Here is a 23,276-nt window from a genome sequence, read left to right on the forward strand (position 1 = left end):
TTGTGTCCAGTTCTGGTCACCCTATGATAGGAAAGATGCTGAGGCTTTGGAGAGGATGCGAAGAAGGTTTACCAGGATGCTGCCTGGACTGGAGGGCTTATAAAGAGAGGTTGACTAAGCTCAGACGTTTCTCTCTGAAGAGAAGGAGGAAGAGAGGTGACCTGACCGAGGTATATAAGGTAATGAGAGGCATGGATAGAGTCGATAGCCAGAGATCTTTCCCCAGGGCAGGATTGACTGCCATGAGGGGTCATAGTTTTAAGGTGTTAGGAGGCAGGTATATAGGAGGCATCAGAGGTAAGTTCTCTATGCAGAGAGTTGTGAATGTATAGAATGCGTTGCCAGTGATTGTGGTGGAAAGTAGAGTCATTAGGAACTGCTGGACATGCACATGGACAACAGTGAATTGAGAGGTTATTTTAGATTAGGATTAATCCTCGACACAATATCATGGACCAAAGGGCCTGTTCCGTGCTGTACTTTCCTACATTCTATGCTCATCAATTTTCTAACCCTTAAGCAATTTATTCCGCATTACACATGCCCTCATCTTTTTCATGGAGGGACCCCCCCCGATACTAATGGGGCTCTTGTGGCATAACGATTATGCCTGTACTTCTGACCCAGGACAAATAGAGCAGTACAGCACAGGAACAGTCCTTCAGCTCACCATGACTGTGCAGACCTTGAAACTATTCTAAACAAATCCTGCACAAGGATCTATATCCTTCTATTCCCTGCGTGTTCATGTGTCTGTCTAAATGTCTCTTGAAAGTTGTGATCATTTCTGCTTGTTCCACCTGCCCTGGCAGTATATTCCAGGCACTGTTCCACCCTCTGTGTAAATACTTTCCTTGCACATCTCCTGTAAACATTCACCCTCTCATTTTAAACCTATGCCTCTTAGTATTTGATATTTTCACGCTGGGGCAAACTCTGACTATCCACCCTATAGCACCGTTCATAATTTGATATGCTTCTATCAAGTTGCCTCCTCAGCCTTATAATAAAAGAAAAATTTCTATATGAAATTATAAGCTATTGAAGACCTCTTGCTGATGGTGAAGGTCATTCTAAACTGTATCATGATTATTTGTCTTTCAATTGGCCAATGTACACTACAAACTGGAACACTGGTTTTTAGTTTTAGAGGATTTATTAGAAATAGGAATTTTATAATTATTGAGTCAAAACTAAATAGAACCACTAACTTGATAGCAATATTCAATTGTACAATTGTGATCATATCATTGACTTGCTACTATAAGTAGAGGGCCATTATGCAATTATTGCTATTTCAAGAGCCAGAGCTTTGAATTATGAACAATGAGGCAGTTAGGTTTTCATTTATAGTAATTAATTGTGATTTATAGTAAATACTAATTCTATTTGCCATTATTTTATAAAGAATACATTATTCCTGAAAGAGCCATCAGTCATCATAATGAGGTCAATTTCCAATATAGCCGTGATTCTGAAAAGGCATTATATTCTCTTAGAGTGATGATATTTAAATAGGAAAGGAATCTCTGAAACAGTTGCCCAGTTAAGTATAGTTGAATTGGATCACTACTTAAATCAGTTTCATATTGATAAAGAGATTTTTTTCCAGATTTACCCCATTTGGTCTTGGTTTTCTCCTCAACATTATATGGTGCCAAATGGTGGGACATGTATAATATCTATAATAGATAGAGCAAGAACTAGAACATTAATTTATACTGATGTCACAATATCTGAATCACTACAGATTGCAGTTAAGTTGACTAAAGGGCAATGAGTTTAGCAGAAGAAAATAATGAGAAGAATTTAAAGATTATTACAAGACTGGGACATTCACAAGTTAAACTGTGATTTCAGCAAGATGATTTATTAAACTTGCTGCAGCAATTAATTTTAAATATTATGCAAGGGCACAAACGTTCTACTTTAGAATGTGAAAGGTGGGAAAACATCCATTTTGCATGTAAGAATACAAACCTTCATCTTAACTGCAGGAGGAAAGCAAAAGCTTAGAAGGTGGGATGCCACCATTTTGATTGGCAGAAAAGGCAGCAAACTCCACAATAAGCAGTACAGAGATGCAGTTTTGACAGAAAAGGCAGAATTTAAACCTGTTTTGTTCCTTGTATTTTTATGTTGCTACATGATGTTGCTATATTTTTGTCATTTTAAGTAGGTCAATAGATAAGTAGAATGATTTAGTAATGTAATTTTTATACATTTTTGTGACACAAAATCTTATTTCTTCTCTTCTGCCGATCATAGGTAACATAGACAACCCAATTTGCTACTTTGTATGGTTTTCCCATTTGACGACATATACTACTGAACATGATAGAGCAAGGGCTAGAATATTAATTTATACTGAAGAATCATCTAGTCTTGAAACATTAGTTTGCTCTCTCTCCATGGATGCTCTCTGACCTGTTGTGATCTTCGGCATTTGTTGTTTTCAGTACAGATTTCATCATCTGCAGTAATTTGCTCCTACTTTGTTCTGCCATTCTCACATTCCAATCTCTTAAACTGAGCTATCAACATCCTTCCTCCCCCAGCACTCCAACCCCACCTCCCCAACTATAGCATAAATGCTGTCCCACCACACTTCATTTAATCTCTGATGCAGTGTAATAAAGACTCAAAACATTAGCTTGCTTTCTTTCTATGGATGCTGCCTGACCTGCTGTGATCTCCAGCATATTTTTTGTTTTCAGTACTGTTAAGAAGCAGTTCATACAGAGTACTCCATAGTAAATACTACTCCCCAGTTAGTTATCAACAACTGAAAGAGAGGTGTGATTCGGGTAAAAGTCTGCTTTTGAACATAGTTTTATTTTCCATAAGCAAGAATTGCAAATTATTTCTGTTGTTAGCTATTTTTTAGAAAATAAATAACAACTAATTTAAGCTTTTCTCAGTAAGATTAAAATGAATTGAAGAATCAATACTGTAAATGAACCATCTAGCCTAATAATTATTGATTATAGTTTTGCAAGCTTCTACTAATTGTGTCACATTATTAATGCTTCACTGTGATTGTCACCACTTGCCGGTGATTCACGGGATATATTTATTCCTAAATTTTATCATTCCAGTTGTGAACAACCACAGAATCATGCAACTGTATGAACCCCAGAGTATTGTGCAGATTGTAAATACAAACAGCTTGGAGCTATTAAAACGAAGTCTTATTTGGGTTTCAATCACATTATTAAATGCTCCAGTTTTTCTCGAGCTATTTAATGGCATTTATAGAATATTATTTCTTAAATTTTACACATTTTCAATTTAGTAGTTAGTTCCTGAATTGACTTATAGAATTCAACTCTGGTTTTAACATATGTGTTGCTGATTTTCAACACTACATTCCACATAAGCAAATGCAGTAACACATCAGAAAATTAGAAGTGCTAGACAAGAGGTTTGTTCAGTTTTCTGCTACCATTGTGGTACTCTAGCATGACAGGAACATAGCATGTGAGATGGGGTTGTGGACAGTTGGATCTTGTTGATCACTACGCCAGAGCAAGGCCACCTCAACTCCTTGGAGTTATTTAAATAATTGGATTAGAGTCCTGGCAGCAATCACAGAGCTGGTGAGATTGAGATTTCAGATAGCACATTACCACTCCTTTCAACTCTAAGGAAGGATACCTGGTATAATGCAAGAGTTTGGAGGGAGCAGTTAGAATTGATATAAGAGAGGTCATTTGGAGCTGGAAAGGACCAAGATTCTTTTGCAAGCTCAGAGGAGCACCACTGCTCCCTAGGTTCATGAGAATAGCTTAAAAAAAATTATCAAAACCATATCTGGTCATGACTTTGTCTATCACCAGGTTCAAATCAGGCCTTGCAGTGAATTATGATTAGGTTAGTATGCAATATGCCAGTTCTGCTGGTTAATGGTTAACTGTTACACATATTCATTAATGCTGAAATATCCCTTGGATAATTAAATATGTCAGGTTTTCAAATTACATGTTTCTCTGATTCAGAGATAAATGTTCTTTGTTGGGAGAAATAAACTTGCACGAGCAAAACATTTCATCAAAGGTTGAAATTTTAAATGTGTGAGATTATTAAAAATATGTTTGAGTGCTCATGAGGGAGGTTATAACAGTGGAAGGTGTCAAAACTCTGACCTCTTTCTTCACTAACTGGCCGTTAGAAATCAACCTTCACTTGCTTTTAGATTTATTTACAAAGTGAGGTGTCGCAGATAAGCAGATTCTAACTTTCCAACCAACCACAGTATTAATAAGTGTCTCTTTATACTCTTTAACTACAATCAGATATAAAACACAGTAATTTACTGATAACCACCCCTTTAAAGGGGAACTGTAATAAAAAGGTTTTAATGGATACTTACAAAATTAAATTAAAATAACACTCCCAGGCACCTGCATTGCAGCCCGTGCCCAAGTGATTTTTCAGTTTTTGCAATTCAAATGTGTTTATCCTTGGGTTTATGCTGCATCTGATACAGTGTTCTTAGATCCACAGCAAGATATCTTGCCCGCATCAGCATTGCAACTGTGCACATATTAGTGAATTCGATAGTCTCTAGCTTTAACTGTTATTGTAAAAACTTAGCATTTTTATGACCGAAATTTACAGAAGTTGTTAAACTATCCAGAAAGTGAAGTAGTAAACTACATCAAATCTAGGAGCAGCTATTTCTTTTTAAAAGTAGTTCTGTAAATTATTACAAAGCAACAGTTTTGCTTGAGTGCACAAGTATCCAAATGTGCCCTCCTACCTGTAAATACTTAACTTGGATTTATGCAATCAACAGCAGGAGGAGGTAGATGCTTCGTGATATAAAGCTCATAAGATTCCATTTAACTGAATCTGAAGTGACATGCTCTAAATCTACCGATATTTTCAGCTTCTGATTAGAATAATGAGCCTCAATATCGATCCTACATGTGAGATCGGTGCCGGAGACCCTGGTCCCAGAATTGATGGAGAACTTCAAACTTTGCTGAAAATTGGTGGCACAGTGGTTAGCACTGCTGCCTCACAGTGCCAGAGACCTGGGTTCCATTCCCACCTCAGGCAACTGTCTATGTGGAGTTTGCATATTGTCTGCGTGGGTATCCTCTGGTGTCCTCCCACAGTCCAAAAATGTGCAGGTTAGGTGAATTGGCCATGCTAAATTGCCCGTAGTGTTAGGTGAAGGGGTAAATGTAGGGGAATGGTTCTGGGTGGGTTGCTCTTTGGAAGGTCGGTATGGACTTGTTGGGCCGAAGAGCCTGTTTCCACACTGTAAGTAATATCTAATAATCTATGCTAAAATCTGGCAGGAATAAAGGTCACTAGGTGTGATAAGTGGAAGCTCTGTCCTTATCTTGTACAGCAAAGGGTGCACAGAAACAGCATTATTCCTTTTTGAGAAAGCTGCAAGTACACTTGTTGGGGTGCCTACAGCAAGTATTACATGGGTAAGGTCACCATCATTAATGTTTTTATGTCTTCCTACCATAAGTTCACTGAGGATGGTTCCCCCAAGTCAACTATAGTTCCCAAGAACAAAACCTACATCTATATTTTCTGTGACTTTGTGATAGTAGAGCCAGGTCGTTGATTCCAATAAATTATTTTCTGCAAAATACATGTTACATCTCCTGTCTGTTCACATGATGGGAAATGATCAGACAGGTATGGTGATTCACCCTGATCAGGGTTGTAGCCGATGAGAACATCTCTGAAAATCTCATGCTACATAGCATATGATCAGCTTTGTATGGGTCAGGAAGCCTGAACTGCTTGCCTGATCAGCCTGGATCAGGAGGAGGCCTTTGACAAGGTATCACACATTCACATGATGGGTATAGTCTCCAAATGCAGTTTGTGGTGGCTATCTGCAGTTGAATCCAGTTGTGGTTTGTAAACATAATTATTGCATTTGCAATCAATGCATGAGAATCAGAAAGCTTTCCGATCAAGTCTGGAGTCTGGCAGAGCTGTCCTCTCTCTGCTATCTTGTGTGTTTGTTGTATATGGAACAGTTTGCTGAATCCACCAGGAGGGATTCAGGCATAAGAGGGATGGCTCTCCCAGGTTACTGAGTTACTTGGTACTCCCAGTACATGGACAACCTCACCATTGAATTCCTTCAGTGTGGAAGCAGGCCATTCATCCCATCAAGTTCACACCCACACTCAAAAGAGGATTGCACCCAGACCCAGACCCTCTCCTCAACCTATCCCTGTAACCCTGCATTTCCCATGACTAATCCACCTAGCCTGCACATCCCTGGGCATTATGAGCAATTTATCATGGCCAGTCCATCTAACCTGCACATCTTTGGACCGTGAGAGGAAAGTAGAGCACCTGGGGGAAACTTTCTCAGGCACAGGGAGAATTTGCAAACTCTACTCAGACAATCACCTGAGGTTGGAATTGTTCATGGGCTCCTGGTGCTGTGAGTCTGCAGTACTAGCCGCTAAAACCCTCCCCATGCTACCCATTTTCTGCTCAAATCCACTGTCATAAACTATGACGATCTGCAACCTGTTGAATTTGCCTTAGCGCTAAGGGAAGTTGGGGCAATAGTGAGGCAATGTTCTTTGGAAACTGGGTTAATGAATACCTTGTTCTCTCCAATACAGGACAGATTACATGAAGGTACTGGGGACATAGTTCAGAGGGGCTAGGTTGTCCACCAAAAACAGGAAGGAATGAGCAACAATAGTAAAAAAATTGCGGGGCATGTGAATCGCGCTCCCTGTTCATTGAGTGTAAGAACCTGGTCATCATGTGTGACGTGCTGTCAGTGGTCCTGTATGTGGCAGGTCTGGCCCATTACTCTCTGCTGTACCATTGTAATCACTTGAGTGATCTTTCTCACTATTTTAAGGTAAGAAAATTAACTATGCTCAGAGGGATCTGTAGGTAAACGGAGATGAAGAAAATACCTAAAATTGCGCTCATCCTGATGACCATGTTTATGTGCAATTACATCCAGCTGTAAGTAACCTTCAGTATATAAACATCATGTATCACCACTACATGCTGAGGTTGTACCTGTCCCTCGAGTTGTGAAGGATGGATTTGGCTACTTTGCCAAGTAGCTGGAACATGGCACACCACCTGTAGTGTTGTCATTAATGCAGAAAAATACCCTTGACCACAAGCCTGTCAAACAGTTATCAGCACAGAACATCCTATGGGAAAAGGAGGTGGTAGAATCAGTTGGATGTTACCCCAAGCAGACAGTTAAAGTTAATTGGCAGAATGTCTCATCACCAGGACTTTCAACCAAACCCCAGGGCGTTGCTTTGCTGGCAATGGGATGGGTTTTTGCTGTCAGATCTTTGCTAAGTACCCCGAGTCTCATTCTCTCTACACATACCCTCGAGGTGACAGGATTGTGGAAGAAACTGTTGTCCATCTATGTGTGGAATGTCAAGATAAAGGGTAAAGTTGTGTACTCCTGCTGAAGCATAGCACTGCTCTGTCATTAGGGAGACAGATGACAGATGGCGTATAACCTGGAAGTCACCTCACCTCAAGCAACGGGAGAGGTTGAGAAAGAGAACCATGGTCACTTCTGCTGATGCAAAAATTGAACACACACTGTTAGCATCACTCAGTGTTGTTAACTAGCCACTCAGCCAACTGAGTTAACCAACCCTTCCCCTTGTGGAATGTACTTTTGCAAGAAAGTTCTGGAGAGAAATGAAGTGCTTTTAGTTGAGGTTCACCCCAAGCAGCGCTGGCACATAGGACTTCATACTCAATGGGTTGTTCTCAGGAATGCAAACTGATTCAAATATAAACTACACCTGGGAGATCAATAGCTTATTGAGAGACATTCTTTGATCTGTCCATATCTTGCTGGTCTTCCGTTGCAAAGAGTTGTCCTCAGCTGGATGTTGCAGATTAGCACATTCCAAAGTGCAGGTCTACATGCTCAGAGGCAATTTGAGGCAGAGGCACAGAAGCACAATGGGGCAGGTTTGCTGTCGAAGGTCGTTCAATCATAATACACTGAGAGTTTGGACTTGTTGAACCCATCAAGCTGTAGCTCATACAAAGGAATGCACTTTATGAACAGGAGAAGTATTGAAATTGTATTGAGGAACCCCAGAGTGGAGTGTGTTGCAGGGAAAAAAAGAATAGTTTCATTGCTTGCTCTGTAATTTTCAATTTGACATGTTTTGCCTTGGCTCTATGCCTGATATGAAATGGATTTTGTAAATGTTAAGGTTGTAACAATACAATTAAACACCTGTTTGGAGGAAAGTTTAGTTTAATTGCAACTCTGTAATATTCAAGTCAAAGTGCCTTCAAGCATAATTTTAATCATTTATCAATAAACTATATTTTGAGAGCCATAGAATATCCCTATTAAGTATGCATTACATAAGTCCTTGAAGATAGTATTGTGAATGATTCTGTGCACAATCTACTCAAAATGATTGATGCAATTTGGTATGCCTGCTAACATATAGTTACTGGTAATTATAGAATTGCTATGGCATAAAAAGAGGCCATTTGGCCCATCATATCTACATTGATCCTCCGAATGAGCACTGTGATTAGTACCAATCTCCTGCCTTTTCTCTGTCCCCCTGCACATTGTTCCTATTCAAATAATCATCTAATGCCCTCTTAAATACTCAGATCGAACCTGCTTTCATTATACTTTCAGGCAGTGCATTCCAGACTCAAACATCTCACTGTATGAAATGTTCTTTTTGTATATCAAATTTGCATCTTTTGCAAATCACTTTAACTTCAAGCTCCTTCATTATCAATCCTTTTAAAGTGCGGTATAATGTGACATGCTTGAGTTTTACTTATTGAGAAAGCAACAAAGATGCTTGGTGCTAAATGGTGCTAAATGTATTCATAAGTTGCAGTGTATCCAAATTCCTATCTTCAACAATACTAACTACTGCTACTTCAGTGATGCATCCCTATTTTGCAACTTGCATGCAATTTACAGATTTATAATTAACCTTCATTTGGAAGGAGTTATTTTCATGGGGCCTGATTTTTCCAATCAGGGTTGGTAAGTTGACTGGGAAAAATTTCCAGGTCCCTACCCCACTTCACATCATTTTTGCTCGTGGGATGGTTTCTTCATATGTGAGGGCATAATTGGGCTGATAATGAGCTTTGTGTCTGTGGAACGGCTTGCTGAGCATTATCTTGAAGGGTGGGTACAGCTGGGGTGGAGCCTGCCACTACTACATAGAATATCAAAGGGCCAGCAGCCTCAAAGCTCAGTGGCATGGACAAATGTCTAACTAAAAAGGTATTGTGCTTAGCCTGTGGAAGATTTAGTCGATCTGAGTGCAGACCTGTGAATTATTTTCGGTTACTACACTTAAAGACCTTTTTTTGCTGCACTGTAAACCTTCTGGTTTCTGAGATTGACAGTAGCTAATGCAAAATCAAGCTGCCCCAGAGGTCAACTATGTGCTACATGCTCGTCAGCCATTGTGCGCATGACATTCCAAGTGCATAGCAGGATAAAGCTACAATGTGAATTGTGCAGATCAAAGATATATCAAAGAGAAATATCAATTTCAGTTACAATTGTGCATGTTTCCATTCTGTCCAGTTGAAGAGGCCTGTTAAATAATAAGTACCTTCAATAAAGTTTTTCAAATGGTCGGAACCCTCATTGATTAGAACAGAAAATCCTGGAGAAACTCAGGAGGTCTGGCAACACTTGTGGGGAGAGAAACAGAGTTAACTTTTTGAGACTGGGTTTTCAGTTCTGGAGAAATCTCGTAGCTGGCTCGAAATGTTAACTCTATTTTTCTCTCTCCACACTTGCTGCCAGACCTGCTCAGTTTCTCCAGCAGTTCATGTTTGTTTCAGATTATCAGAATCCAAAGTATTTTGCTTTGAAATATCCTTGATTGATGGTCAGTTATGTAGCACAGAGGTGAGAAAAAGAGGTGACCATAGATAGTCAATAGCAATGGATGAACATGAGCAGTCATAAAGTTGCCGCATGAAATGGGATGAGAGGTATATGATTGAATGTTACAGTCTGGGCTGTTTAGCTCAATTGTTTAAGCTTTTCCAACAGAGGTTTCTTTTCTTTGTAGTGGGGAAGTAAATTGATAAACTTTAGTAAATGAAAACTATTACTGGCTCACATCTCCACTTGAAACTGAGAGTCCAATTACATTTGTTTTTGATACATTGAACAAATACCTGACTGGCATGTATGGTTTCTTCAGCCAATAACTCCCGAGCTCATATAAGAAAAAGGTTACTCATCAGATACCTCTCCAGTACGTGAATGCACGATGTATCAGCTCTAAGTGAGATTGGTGCAGCATTATCATTTGATTAAAAACTCATTTTGCAAGTCATAGAGTCATAGGGATTTACAGCATGGAAACAGACCCTTTGGTCCAACACATCCATGCCGACCAGATATCCCAACCCAATCTAGTCCCACCTGCAATTGTACCAGCCTCCACCACTTCCTCTGGCAGCTCATTCCATACATATGCCACCCTCTTTGTGAAAAGTTGCCCCTTAGGTCTCTTTTATATCTTTTCCCTCTCACCCTAAACCTATGCCCTCTACTTCTGGACTCCCCGACCCCAGGGAAAAGACTTTGTCTATTTATCCTATCCATGCCCCTCATAATTTTGGAACCTTTATAAGGTCAGCCCTCAGCCTCCGATGCTCCAGGGAAAACAGCCTCAGCCTGTTCAGCCTCTCCCTATAACTCAAATCTCCAACCCTGGCAACATCCTTACAATTTTTCTCTGAGCCCTTTCAAGATTCACAACATCGTTCTGATAGGAAGGAGACCAGAATTGCACGCAATATTCCAACAGTGGCCGAGCCAATGTCCTATACAGCTGCAACATGACCTCCCAACTCATGTACTTAATACTCTAACTAATAAAGGAAAGCATACCAAACGCCTTCTTCACTATCCTATCTACCTGCAACTCCACTTTCAAGGAGCTATGAACCTGCTCTCCAAGGTCTCTTTGTTCAGCAACACTCCCTAGGACCTTACCATTAAATGTACAAGTCCTGATAAGATTTGCTTTCCCAAAATGCAGCACCTCGCATTTATTTTAATCAAACTCCATTTGTCTCATCTCAGCCCATTGGCCCATCTGATCAAGATCCTGTTGTAATCTGAGATAACCTTCTTCACTGTCCACTTCACCTCCAATTTTGGTGTCATCTGCAAACTTACTAACTGTACCTCTTATGCTCTCATCCAAATCATTTATATAAATGACAAAAAGTAGAGGATGCAACACCGATCCTTGTGGCACTCCACTGGTCACAGGCCTTCAATCTGAAAAACAACCCTCTACCACCACCCTCTGTCTTCTACCTTTGAGCCAGTTCTCTATCCAAATGGCTAGTTCTCTCCTTATTCCATGAGATCTAACCTTGCTGGCCAGTCTCCCATGGGGAACCTTGTCAAACACCTTATTGAAGTCCATATAAATCACATCTACCACAGTGCCCTCATCAATCCTCTTTGTTACTTCTTCAACCAACTCAATCAAGTTTATGAGACATGATTTCCCATGCACAAAGCCATGTTGACTATCCCTAATCAGTCCTTGCCTTTCCAAATACAAGTACATCCTGTCCCTCAAGACTGCCTCCAACAACTTGTCTACCACTGATGTCAGGCTCACTGGTCTATAGTTCCTTGGCTTGCCCTTAACGCCCTTCTTAAACAGTGGCACCACGTTAGCCAACCTCCAGTCTTCTGGCACCTCACCTGTGACTATCGATGATAAAAATATCTCAGCAAGAGGCCCAGCAATCACTTCTCTAGCTTCGCACAGAGTTCTAGGGTACACCTGATCAGGTCCTGGGGAGTCATCCACTTTTATGCATTTCAAGGCATCCAGCACTTCCTCCACTGTAATATGGACATTTTTCAAGATGTCACCATCGATTTCCCTACGGTCTATATCTTCCATATCCTTTTCCACATGACAAATGATGAAACTGCAGTATTTGTTTCAACTGACCACAACTTTGTCCAGTCTTTTTCAGTTATTGTTTAAAACATTTACTATAAGACCTAAAAAAAAACTTGCATTTGACATCTTCAGGATGCTGCAGAGTCCTTTGATGTTTAATTACTCTTTTTAAGGCATTCACAGTGGGTCATATCTGGGTACTCAGAGACTAGCCACTTCGATGATTGTGCCAAACCATGGACATTTGAAGCCCAAATATTTCTGATTTTATAAATATCACAGCTGCAAAATAGCAACAATATCATATTATATATCTAAAGTTCTAATAAGTCTAAATATTTCATATTAATATATTGAAATTTATATTATATTCAATACATTTTATTGACGATATAACTAAAAAAAATCAACAAAAAGTTTAAAATTAAGAGTTATTTAAGGGAATGAGGTAAATATTCTTTACAGATGGGATGCCTGTTGACTTTCTGGCTGTTGTGAGACATGGAAAAAGCTGTTTTTTAAAATGGTAGCAAATGGAAGGCACACTAACTGAATTTATCAATTTTGATGAATGAACTGGGTGGTAATCTATTTTTGCAAACATTTACTCGATCCACATCAGAATTGAAACAGGATAACTTTTCCAAAGTGCTTCAAATGCTTTTTGTTGCACCATCGTTGTTGCCTGTACCTATCAGCTGGTGGTATTTAACTTAATGATTATCATTAATCGTGTCAAAAACACACCACTTTTCATTGTCACTTAGTGTGAAAGATGACCATTTTCATAGATCAACATACAGGTGGGAGGGCATAGATCAGGTATAATGTTATGCAGATGCTGCTAGAATCATGATAAACACTATACAATTAATCATTACATAATGCTCTGGCTTGATCACTAATGCAGATAAATAATTGGATTTCTCTGAGGCAGCACAAGAAAATATTCATTGTTAACACTATTTGGTTAATCATTATTGCTTTCAAATAGTTTATGGTAACCTGAACTTCAAGCAAGTACCGAGTGAGATGGAAAAAATGAATAACTATACATGAAAACTCTTAAACTAATGCTCTGACAATCCATGGTTCAATAATTTAACAAACAAAATTCCTACATTTCAACCTTGAACATAAAATACAGTCAATGCAAATGAAGGAAAGAAATAATTACTGGAGTGATAAAGTCCAAATGTGTAGCATAATTTGGAGGTGCCGGTGTTGGACTGGGGTATACAAAGTTAAAAAATCACACAACACCAGGTTATAGTCCAACAGGTTTAATTGGAAGCACACTAGCTTTCGGAGTGTCGATCCTTCATTAGGTGGTAGTAAGTTGGCACGGTAGCCCACATTGATGAATAAGTATAAATCCTCCTCGCTGTTCATGCCAGCCAATCTGAACTGGCTGTCTGACAGACCAAATACTATGCTCCCCTGTCATCTCTGCGGCCTTTCAGTTCTGGCTCTGCCAGCAGACAAATCTCTGGTAGTATCATTGGCCTCCTGTCTTGGCTCGCTCCCTGGCATCATGGGCCCTTTTTATCTGCATTCATTAATTAAGGGAAAATAAGGTTTCCGTTGATGCTGAGAACTCCTGGCTATTGTAAGACATTGCAAAAGAGATTGCCCCTTGATCTAGTGAAGTGTCAGACTGCGAGACTGTCTGACAAGTCCTCATGCTCTCTAAATCTGCATAAGGTTCTGAAAAGGTGTAGATTTGGGTCACACTCACATGTAGCCAATGCAACTAAGGAGGCTAGTGAGTGGGAACACTTTACTCTTCAATATCCATCCTAGCCCTTTAACATTCAATGTTAATTTTCTCAGTCATCTTTCACTTTGATAGTGTGAAATTTAAACCCCAGCCCCGCAGCTGGAAGAGCTCACTCACCCTTTCTAGACACTAGATACCATAGGGTGGTATTGTGGCTCAGTGGTTAGCACTGCTGCCTCATAGTGTCAGGGGCCCAGGTTTGATTTCAGCTTCAGGTGATTGTATGGACTTTGCACATTCTCGCTGTATCTATATGGGTTTCCTCTGCATGCTCTGGCTTCTTCCCACAGTCACAAAGTTGTGCAGGTTAGGTGTATTAGCCATGCTAAATTGCCCATGGTGTTCAGTGATGTGTAGATTACATGCATTAATCAGGGGAAATGTAAAGTAACTGGGTAAGGGGAATGGGTCTGGGTGGGTTGCTCATCAAAGGGTCAACATGAACTTGTTGGGCCAAATGGCCTGCTTTCACACTGTAGGGATTTTATAAATGATATGAACTCCCTTCAATGGAGGGATCACTCACATCAGCAGCAACCTCCAATAGTCACTCATGATGACCATTTGCTGTGATCAGCTGGAATTGAAATCTCTCCCATTCCCAAAGGCCTGAGGAAGCTCATAAAGTGAGCCATTACTGAAGCATGGACGCAATGAATTGTGTAAACCACTATCTAAGAAAGTTAAGTTCTTTGATGACACTTTATGAACTCTTACAAAGTTGGAGATTGCTTCTCCTTGGAGTCTGAAAAGCTTTCTGTTGTGATGTGCACACGCAGTCCTTCCTCAGAAAGGCTACATGTGGAATTTTAGCTTGTAAACCCAGCTATATGCCCTTTGAAATGCAGTTCATTCCAGGGCATGGAGATCAGATAAGGCAGCTTGCCCAATGTCAGAGTTTCTCCTAACAGGTAAACTTGGATCACCCATATACTTGAACCTGCCATTACAGCATTTTGTTCGGACGTCTACATCGATCACTATAATCCCAACATAAACAACTTTGAGGCCTGCGACCTTACCGACACAGGACAAAATCTACTCTGTGTGCAATGTGCTCCATTGAAACAAAACATAAACATATCCACTGAACTACTGTGCCTAGGATTAGGTTTTTGGAGAAGTAATAAGAAATAAGATAAGATGGAGCTACTACAATTATTAGAAGATGCTTTGTGTATTACTCCTCTCCTGCTGTGTTTAAAATGCTAAAATTATTCTTTCATCCTATTGTAGTAACTACACAATTGTACCCAACATTATACTAAACTTTGTTGTCTTAAATTGCCATGTAAATTGCACTTTATTTGCTATTTGCACTATCAATGTATTACCACATCTCTAAAATCCCTTGGGCTGCTTCATCTAATGAATGCAACCTCATGGCTGTCTGATAGTTCTTGTGGTTATCACCTAATTGCATTTTTGAATACATGATACCAGCAAACACAATGCAGATGTTCAGGAAATGTGAAATGAGGTGGTGGAAGAAACTAATACTGTCAATCAGTTACAGTAAATACCTGCTCTACTGCAAACTGAGTGGCTCACTGGCATCAGCTCAATTTAAATACATGAAGGACTTGAAATATTCATTCTACAATTATTATGTGTGCCAAGATGCTATGGCATATACATGCATTATGTATTATACATTGTATATTTATTAACTCTTCCAGGACCACTGATCACAATTCCTAATTTTGACTGACATGTGTAAAGCCCCAATAACGCAAGAGAGCCTGCATTGAGAGAAATCTAATTTTCACATACGAAAATAAACACTTTATAAATGTGACTTTATTAACACATAAATATGTTCTCTTTTGCAGTGACGTTTGACCATTTTCAAATACTACGTGCAATTGGAAAAGGGAGCTTTGGCAAGGTATTTATGCTGCAAGTTACACATTATGTATAATTACATATATGCCAAAAGTATAAACAAATTTTCTAATTTCTAAGATAGATTGGTTCTGTTCATCAATTTACTGAGCATATAGTTTGGAATAATTTGTGCAAGGAATTATGGACAATGTAGCTTGATGTTTAAGCTCATAAACAACTATAGAAGGAGAAACGGGTTATGTTATACCATGTTGCTAGTGCTTATAATTAATTTATTGTACGAAGTGAGTGTTGCTTTATATATCAAACATGAAATATTAATTCTCTAGGTATGAGGTCAGAAAAATCTATATTTAACAATGCTTCAATGTTTAACATATTGTACATTATAGTGACATGAAAGTTCAAACTCAAGTACACTCCAGTTATTGAAAGATTCAATTTAATTCAGTTTAAACCATGATTTCTGTAGAAAAGGTATGGTTTGTGCATTTCCAGTGTCATGTTAATAAGTATAATGCTCTTATCTAGTTTCACAATGATATTCTCATTTATGTATAGTTACCTCTGTATTTAACTTGTGTTAACATGATTATTAGTTTTTGAGAAATAGATCAAATAAAGTTTTACAATAATAAAAGATGTTTTATGTAGCCTCCCTCTACTGATATACATTATACTCAATCCCAAAGAATTGAACAGTTTGCAAGTTTTACAAGTTTTCCATTGGAGATAGGTTATTGAAATAACTTCACAGAGGCCAGTATCCTGTCACCAAGTCACCCTTTATTAAAACGTGGAGAGTCCTTGACACCGATTCATCTCCCTTGGAGCCAGCTTTCTGAGTGAACAGGATGCTTGACACGTCTGCTTATATCTGTCAGTCAGGGCTCCCTGGTTGGGCCAGATCAACAGCCCCAATCAGGGAATTCATATTCTATGAGGTCCACTTGCCTGAACTCATTACAATCACGACAGTTATAACTTCAATGTTTTTGCGTCTTTGAGTCAGTATTCCTGCTAGTAAAAATAGATACAAACACATTGAATGATGGGTATGAAAGAAAATGATTGTATGATGTGGACAATAGAGATTCTATTCATGGCCTATTCCACATGGCAGTTGCAGGTAAATACAACTTTTTTTAATAACTGTTCAAATTTAGAATGAAATAGGAGAAGATTTTTTCAATATGGCATGTGACACTCTGAGATACCTTACCATACCACAGAAATAAAGACTGACCTTAATATTCATATTGGGCGGCACGGTGGCACAGTGGTTAGCACTGCTGCCTCACAGCGCCTGAGACCCGGGTTCAATTCCCGACTCAGGCGACTGACTGTGTGGAGTTTGCACGTTCTCCCCGTGTCTGCGTGGGTTTCCTCCGGGTGCTCCGGTTTCCTCCCACAGTCCAAAGATGTGCGGGTCAGGTGAATTGGCCATGCTAAATTGCCCGTAGTGTTAGGTAGGGGGTAAATGTAGGGGTATGGGTGGGTTGCGCTTCGGCGGGTCGGTGTGGACTTGTTGGGCCGAAGGGCCTGTTTCCACACTGTAAGTAATCTAATCTAATAAGACCTTTCGCAACCATAGGAGGTACTAAAATGCTCTATGCCAATAACGTACTTACGAAATGTACTTACTTTTATAATACAGGAAAGCAGTGATTTAAGTTCACAGAGAATAAGAAAGGTATTTATTTTGCATCAAAAAATCCATTACATTTCTTTCAAGTTCAGATAATTAGTTTTTGTCCAGTAAGGTTTCACGTTGAAATGTGAGATATTTAAATTTATGTAAATACTGTAACCATTTTGACTGTCATTTTACTTCTCTTAACTAAGCCCTGTCATTAATGATTTACATTGCATTAGATATGCAAACATTTTTTCATAAAACATGATTTTCAGAAGATTAGGTGAATTAAATCATGCAATGTCATATGAAGATAAAATAATGGTGGGGAATAAAATTGTGAATCCCACTGTTTCATCAGAAGTTATTCTGTTTAGATAATGTATAGTGGTAAGTATTGTTTGAATGGATGTTTTAAGACCTTGCCATCTCACAATAATCAATTGCACACTGCTGACTGATTGTAGCAGTAGTTTACACACTGAAAATTGCTTATTCCCTGAAGCAAAGGAATATGAGATTTGATAGTTTGTTGAGTGGTGTGAAGCCTACTTGGTGCACTGTTGATGTTTACATCTCTTATGGTAAGTGCTGATTTTTATCTTGATGGTTTGTATTAGAAAGAAGATTATATTCCTCTAGTAAAACCAATTGTGAGGTTCTTGGCTGAGTATTGGGTTCTTGGGACTTTGAAACAACTAAAGTATGACCATAATATAACAATGATTGCATTTTTCACTCCATGACATTCCCATTCTCCTTTATAGTGCCGTCTATTGGCGGCATTCCATATCATAGCCACAAGTCAATGCTATATGCAAGTTGCTCTTTCAATAAAACAGCATTACACTGGTCGCCATCTGCTTAAAACTGTTGATATGAGAGCCAGTCACTCTGAAAATTGCACATGGGGCAATTGAGCTCTGTCTTGGCAAGAAACTGTTTCGTTTTGCTTATCCCTAACAGTAGATTAATAACTGACCAAATACTTCTTGGATTTAGCACAAAATTAAAGTCTGTATTTTCAATGCTTTGGTACAAGAGAACTTCAAAGGAAGAAGCAGGTCTGAGCAAATGATATTTCAGAAAAATGAGTTAACGCTACTAATTCTGAGCAATGGTTTTCCGTCGATAGTAATATGGGTTGGATGGAAGATGTTTCTCACAGTTTAAGCATGTTTCTATAGTTGACAAGGCAACAGCATCACTTACCTCTATCTGCCCCATAGAAGATTGTGCTGAGCCACCTTTTTGAACAGTTTTAGACCTTCATAGTGGTTTTGATGAATTGAGTAGCGTTCTAGATCATTTTAGTGGGCAACTCAGAATCTGGAGTTAGGGCTTATGCTCGAAACGTCGAATTCCCTATTCCTGAGATGCTGCCTGGCCTGCTGTGCTTTGACCAGCAACACATTTTCAGGAGTTAAATATAGCCAGTATTGGATAAAGATAGAAGCTTGCCAGCCTTAAAGAACACAAAATTAATGAGTTGGGTTTTAACAACGATTTGGTATTTTCATGGTTCCAATTTATTAGATTAGATAAAATTCCCTACAGTGTGGAAACAGGCCCTTCGGCCCAACAGGTCGACACCGACCCACCGAAGAGCAACCCACCCAGACCCATTCCCCTACACTTACCCCTGACTAATCCACCTAACACTACGGGCAATTTAGTATGGCCAATTCACCTAACCTGCACATCTTTGGACTGTGGGAGGAAACCGGAGCACCCGAAGGAAACCCACGCAGCCATGGGGAGAATGTGCAAACTCCACACAGACAGTTGCCCGAGATAGGAATTGAACCCGGATCCCTGGTGCTGTGAGGCAGCAGTGCTAACCACTGAGCCATCTTGCCACCCCAAATTTGAATTTCCGAATGTATTTACTGAAATTAAAATGCCTTGGTGAGACTTGTACTCTTGTCTCTGGATTGTTAATCCAGGGTCAATGGATTGCTAATCTGGAAATGCAACTCCTGTATAATTGTGCTCAATGCTACACAGTGTTACCTTTAGATCACCAAGAACATTGCTTAATATCTACTTATGGTAGTTTACCATTGAATAATTTCCAGAGCAAGGAGGTGTATTTTCTCACACATTGGAAAATGAAATCAGTTACAATTTAAGTCTAGTCTTCATTGGAAAATTGATTGACTTTGTCAGTGAACCTCCCACTGTAATTAATATAAAGTAAGAATGCTCACTAATGTTGTACTATTCTGCTCCATTCACAACTAGCATGAGTGCCAATAGCAGGACCTGGATATCATCCAGGCTTAACCTATTGGATAGTACCATTGCATTGTGGAAGTATGTAGCTATGACCATATTCAACATCACCAAATCCACTACTGTTAATATCCTGGAGATCACCACTGAACAGAAAGAAAACTGCAGCAATCTTATAAAGGGTTACAAAGGCAGGGCAGAAACTGGACACTGCATTCATGTCCACCTTTACAAGGCTCAATTCAGGAGCATGGTGGAATAATTGTCACTTCTCTGGATGGGCGCAGCTACAAAACTCAAAGCTCAACAGCAACCAGCAGACAGCATTCAGTCTGTTGCCACTAAGGTGCTGTGACTGCAAAATACCCTATCTACAGAGTGCATTGCAGCTGGATTGCTTTAGCATCTTCCCATTCTGATGATGAACAGCACTAATTTCAAGGCAGGACCATGACTTGTAAGTTGCCATCCAATGCTCAAACTTTGCTAAATTGAACATAGATTTGGATTCCTTTCACCAGCATCCTAGAATTCTCCCTTGACCTCATTGTAACAATATCAACAGCAAGATCCGCATTGGCATTAACAAAAAGATGCAGCAATATCTTTTCGGGGAAAGTTGGGATCAACACTAAATGGAGTTTTGCTGGTATAATTTCAAAATTCATACTAATGTCGATATATACTGATAATAAATGTGCTTATCTTTTTCCTAATATACAATATTCACAGAACAATGGATTAATGGAAATACATCAATAAAGTCAGTTTAATAATTGTCTTCAGAGGAATTATTTAAACACATGTTCAATTTCAGGTTTAAGTAATTCAATTAATTTCATATCATACTTTCATCAGGTTGTATTGTCTGTTATTATCTTACTAAGGTCAAAAGATTTTAAATTGCAAAATGCATTTTAATTTTCATTGACAAAATATTTTTGTTTTACTTAAGGTGGAGATAGATTAGGGTTTATGGGCATTAATGCAAAGGAACTCAATTACTGCTTCAGATGTAATTGTTAACTGATGTATATCCAGGGCAAATGCACATACAAAATCCTTTTATAACACAATGGAAGAAACATGAATTATTCCAAGTAACCAAGTAGTTTTGAGAGTGATGTGGACATGCTTCCACGATGTTAAAAATGATAGTAAAGTCTGTGCAGCAGTTAGTACCTCATTGATTGCAAAATATATGCTTTTTGTCCTTGATAATTAATTGTTGATGCCCATGTGGATTACAAAAATATTGACTACTTTCTGTTATGGTGGCATCAGTGCACATTGTTTTATGAAGGAAAACAGACTAATAATTACTTTGTACAACAAAGAGGTATTAGAACATTTACCTATTATTAGCAATAAAAAAAACTCTCAGCCAAACAAATAGTCAACATTAAAATGGACCCAGTATTATTTTCAGTCACGGACTATGGATGTTATATCTCACAAAAGTCGTTTGAAGATCAAAAAGTAGGTTTGTTAGAAAATTCTGCCTCACATAGTTTTCATGGGAGTGCGAGTTGCAGGTGATGTTGTGCTAATAATAGCTGAGATCTTCTGGATTTTGGAACATTAGATTCTATGGGAATTGATCAGGAGGTTTGGACTTCCCAGGGGAATTTGCTGACTGTCAGAGACCTCCTGAAAAGGTCTCCAATTCTGTGCTAGAAACGGAGACTTCAAACCATCCCAATTTTCTAACCTGAATAGATCCCCAAGAAATATTGGAAAGAAAAATCTTAGTTTAACTCCTAGGTATCTAAACAACTGGCCACCCTGACCCAACTCACCTCCTACCCTCAACTTCTTCCCAACTGTGTGACTCCTACCACAGACTCCTCCACCTAATGCCACCAAATTTCCCAACAACACCTTTAGTCCTCTCGACCCTTGAACTCCTCTTCTGACCATCACCAGATCTCACCCGACTACCCACAATGCTCATATGTTTCCCCCCCCCTTTTGCTGCCACTCTCCTCAGTTATCCCACTACCCTACCCACTGATATAACTACACACTTATTCATTCACTCATCCAGACTCATTCACTGGTATTGTAAAAATCTTTTTTAATGTCTAAAATCTTCTCAGTGTGAATATGTACTTAGTAAGATACGGACAGCAAGTACCATAAAATGAGGGCGTGGCTTGACTTCCACCCTACCCAACCACTGCATTGCTACCTGCCCCACACTGACATGATGATCCAGTGCAACGAGGAAGCTCTCCAATCGAAGACTGCTCTGAATTCTGAATTAATTTGACACCATAGGACCTACCTGTTCATTGTTGTCCAAAATATTTTAAGTATAAAACAAAATATGGACATTTTATTACTGCGCACTTCAATGTGTAAATTTGTTTCCTCGTCATCAACAAACCATAATGCTAAAGCATACAATAATGATGCAATTTCGAGTAAACACAGTATACAAATCTGTGAATATCATTATGGATACGTTGAACGATCTTAAACAAATCTCTCGCCCTATTCTCAATCACTACCCATAAAAAGATAATTAATTAATATTTCCCTTTTTATGTAGTGGGGGTATTACCCCTACTCCCTCTGGTCGTGGACTCTGACTTGGCAAGAACTGTAATCACACTGTGATAGGGTTAAATTGGAAGTAGGGCTTATTAAACACACTCTTACACAAAGGAAAAATCTTGCAAAACAATTACACTTACAAATGTAACAAGAGATTAGAACAGATGAAGTCATTATTGAATTAGGAATGACTTAGATACAAAGCCAAAATATAGCAATTTATCAATATCTTTAATTTTAAGATGGAATCCAAAAGTCCAAAGTTGGAGTTAACTACATTCAATTCCTTTGTGAGATGGGTTGATTGATTAGTAAACAGTTGAGAAATTAGAGGCAGTTTCTTCTCTTTATATCTTTCTTTGAAAATTTTCTGAGGATGTTTTGCTAAAATGTGACTTATGCACAAGTGTGGGCTACAACTTTTTACAGACCAGAAGTTTCTCCTTCATTGCTCAGTGTTAGGAGTGTGGGTTTTTTCAATAGCATCGTACAGCACAAAAGCAGACCCTTCAGTGCAACTTGTCCGTGCCAACAAGGTTTCCCAAGTTGAACTAGTCCCATTTGCCTGTGTTTGGACCTCTAAACCTTTCCTATTCATGTTCCTATCCAAAAGTCTTTTAAATTTTGTAATTATATTCACCTCTACCACTTCCTCTGACAGTTTGTTATATGCACCACTCTCTGTGTGCTAAAGCTAGGGTCCTTTTTTAAATTTTCCCCTCTTACCTTAAATCTGTGCCTTCTAGTTTTGGACTCCCTTACCCTGAAGAAAATACCTCGGCTATTCACCTTATCAATGCCTCTCATGATTTTATTAAGCTCTATAAGGTCACACCTCAACCTCCGACATTTCAGGGAAAGAAGTCTCAACCTATCCAGCCTCTCTTTATAGCTCAAACCTTCCCATGTCAGTAACATCCTTGTAAATCTTTTCTGCACTCTTTCCAGTTTAGTAACATTCTGAACATTAGCGTAATAAGGAGGTACATGGGGGTTAATTGTCAGTCTGAGGTTGACTTCAGTGAAATTTCCTGAAGGTTATTACAAAGTCCAGCCACATGATTATAGCAGCCATCTTTGTTAGGTTGTTTAGTGTGTGTTTAAGAGTCATTAAAGGATCCATATTAAAATGCTTTTTAAATTTTGTTCATGACAATACATTAACAAACGTGAACTGTATCTGAACAGAAGTGGAACAGCATTCTTCATTAGCTTCTTCATCGCCCTTTTAATGCCTCACTTTTTGAGTCTAATTATTATTTTGATTTTC

General features: G+C 38.9%; 1 protein-coding gene across 1 annotated transcript in view; it reads left to right on the forward strand.

Moving 5' to 3' along the window:
- The window catches only part of LOC132826462 (serine/threonine-protein kinase 32C), a 337,966-nt gene that overhangs the window by 152,578 nt on the left and 162,112 nt on the right, over positions 1–23,276 (forward strand). The window contains exon 2 of the mRNA XM_060842398.1: positions 15,561–15,616. Within this exon, the coding sequence (XP_060698381.1) occupies positions 15,561–15,616 (56 nt within the window). The remainder of the gene's footprint in view (positions 1–15,560; positions 15,617–23,276) is intronic.

Source organism: Hemiscyllium ocellatum, chromosome 22 (genome assembly GCF_020745735.1).
Source record: "Hemiscyllium ocellatum isolate sHemOce1 chromosome 22, sHemOce1.pat.X.cur, whole genome shotgun sequence".
Taxonomy (NCBI): domain Eukaryota; kingdom Metazoa; phylum Chordata; class Chondrichthyes; order Orectolobiformes; family Hemiscylliidae; genus Hemiscyllium; species Hemiscyllium ocellatum.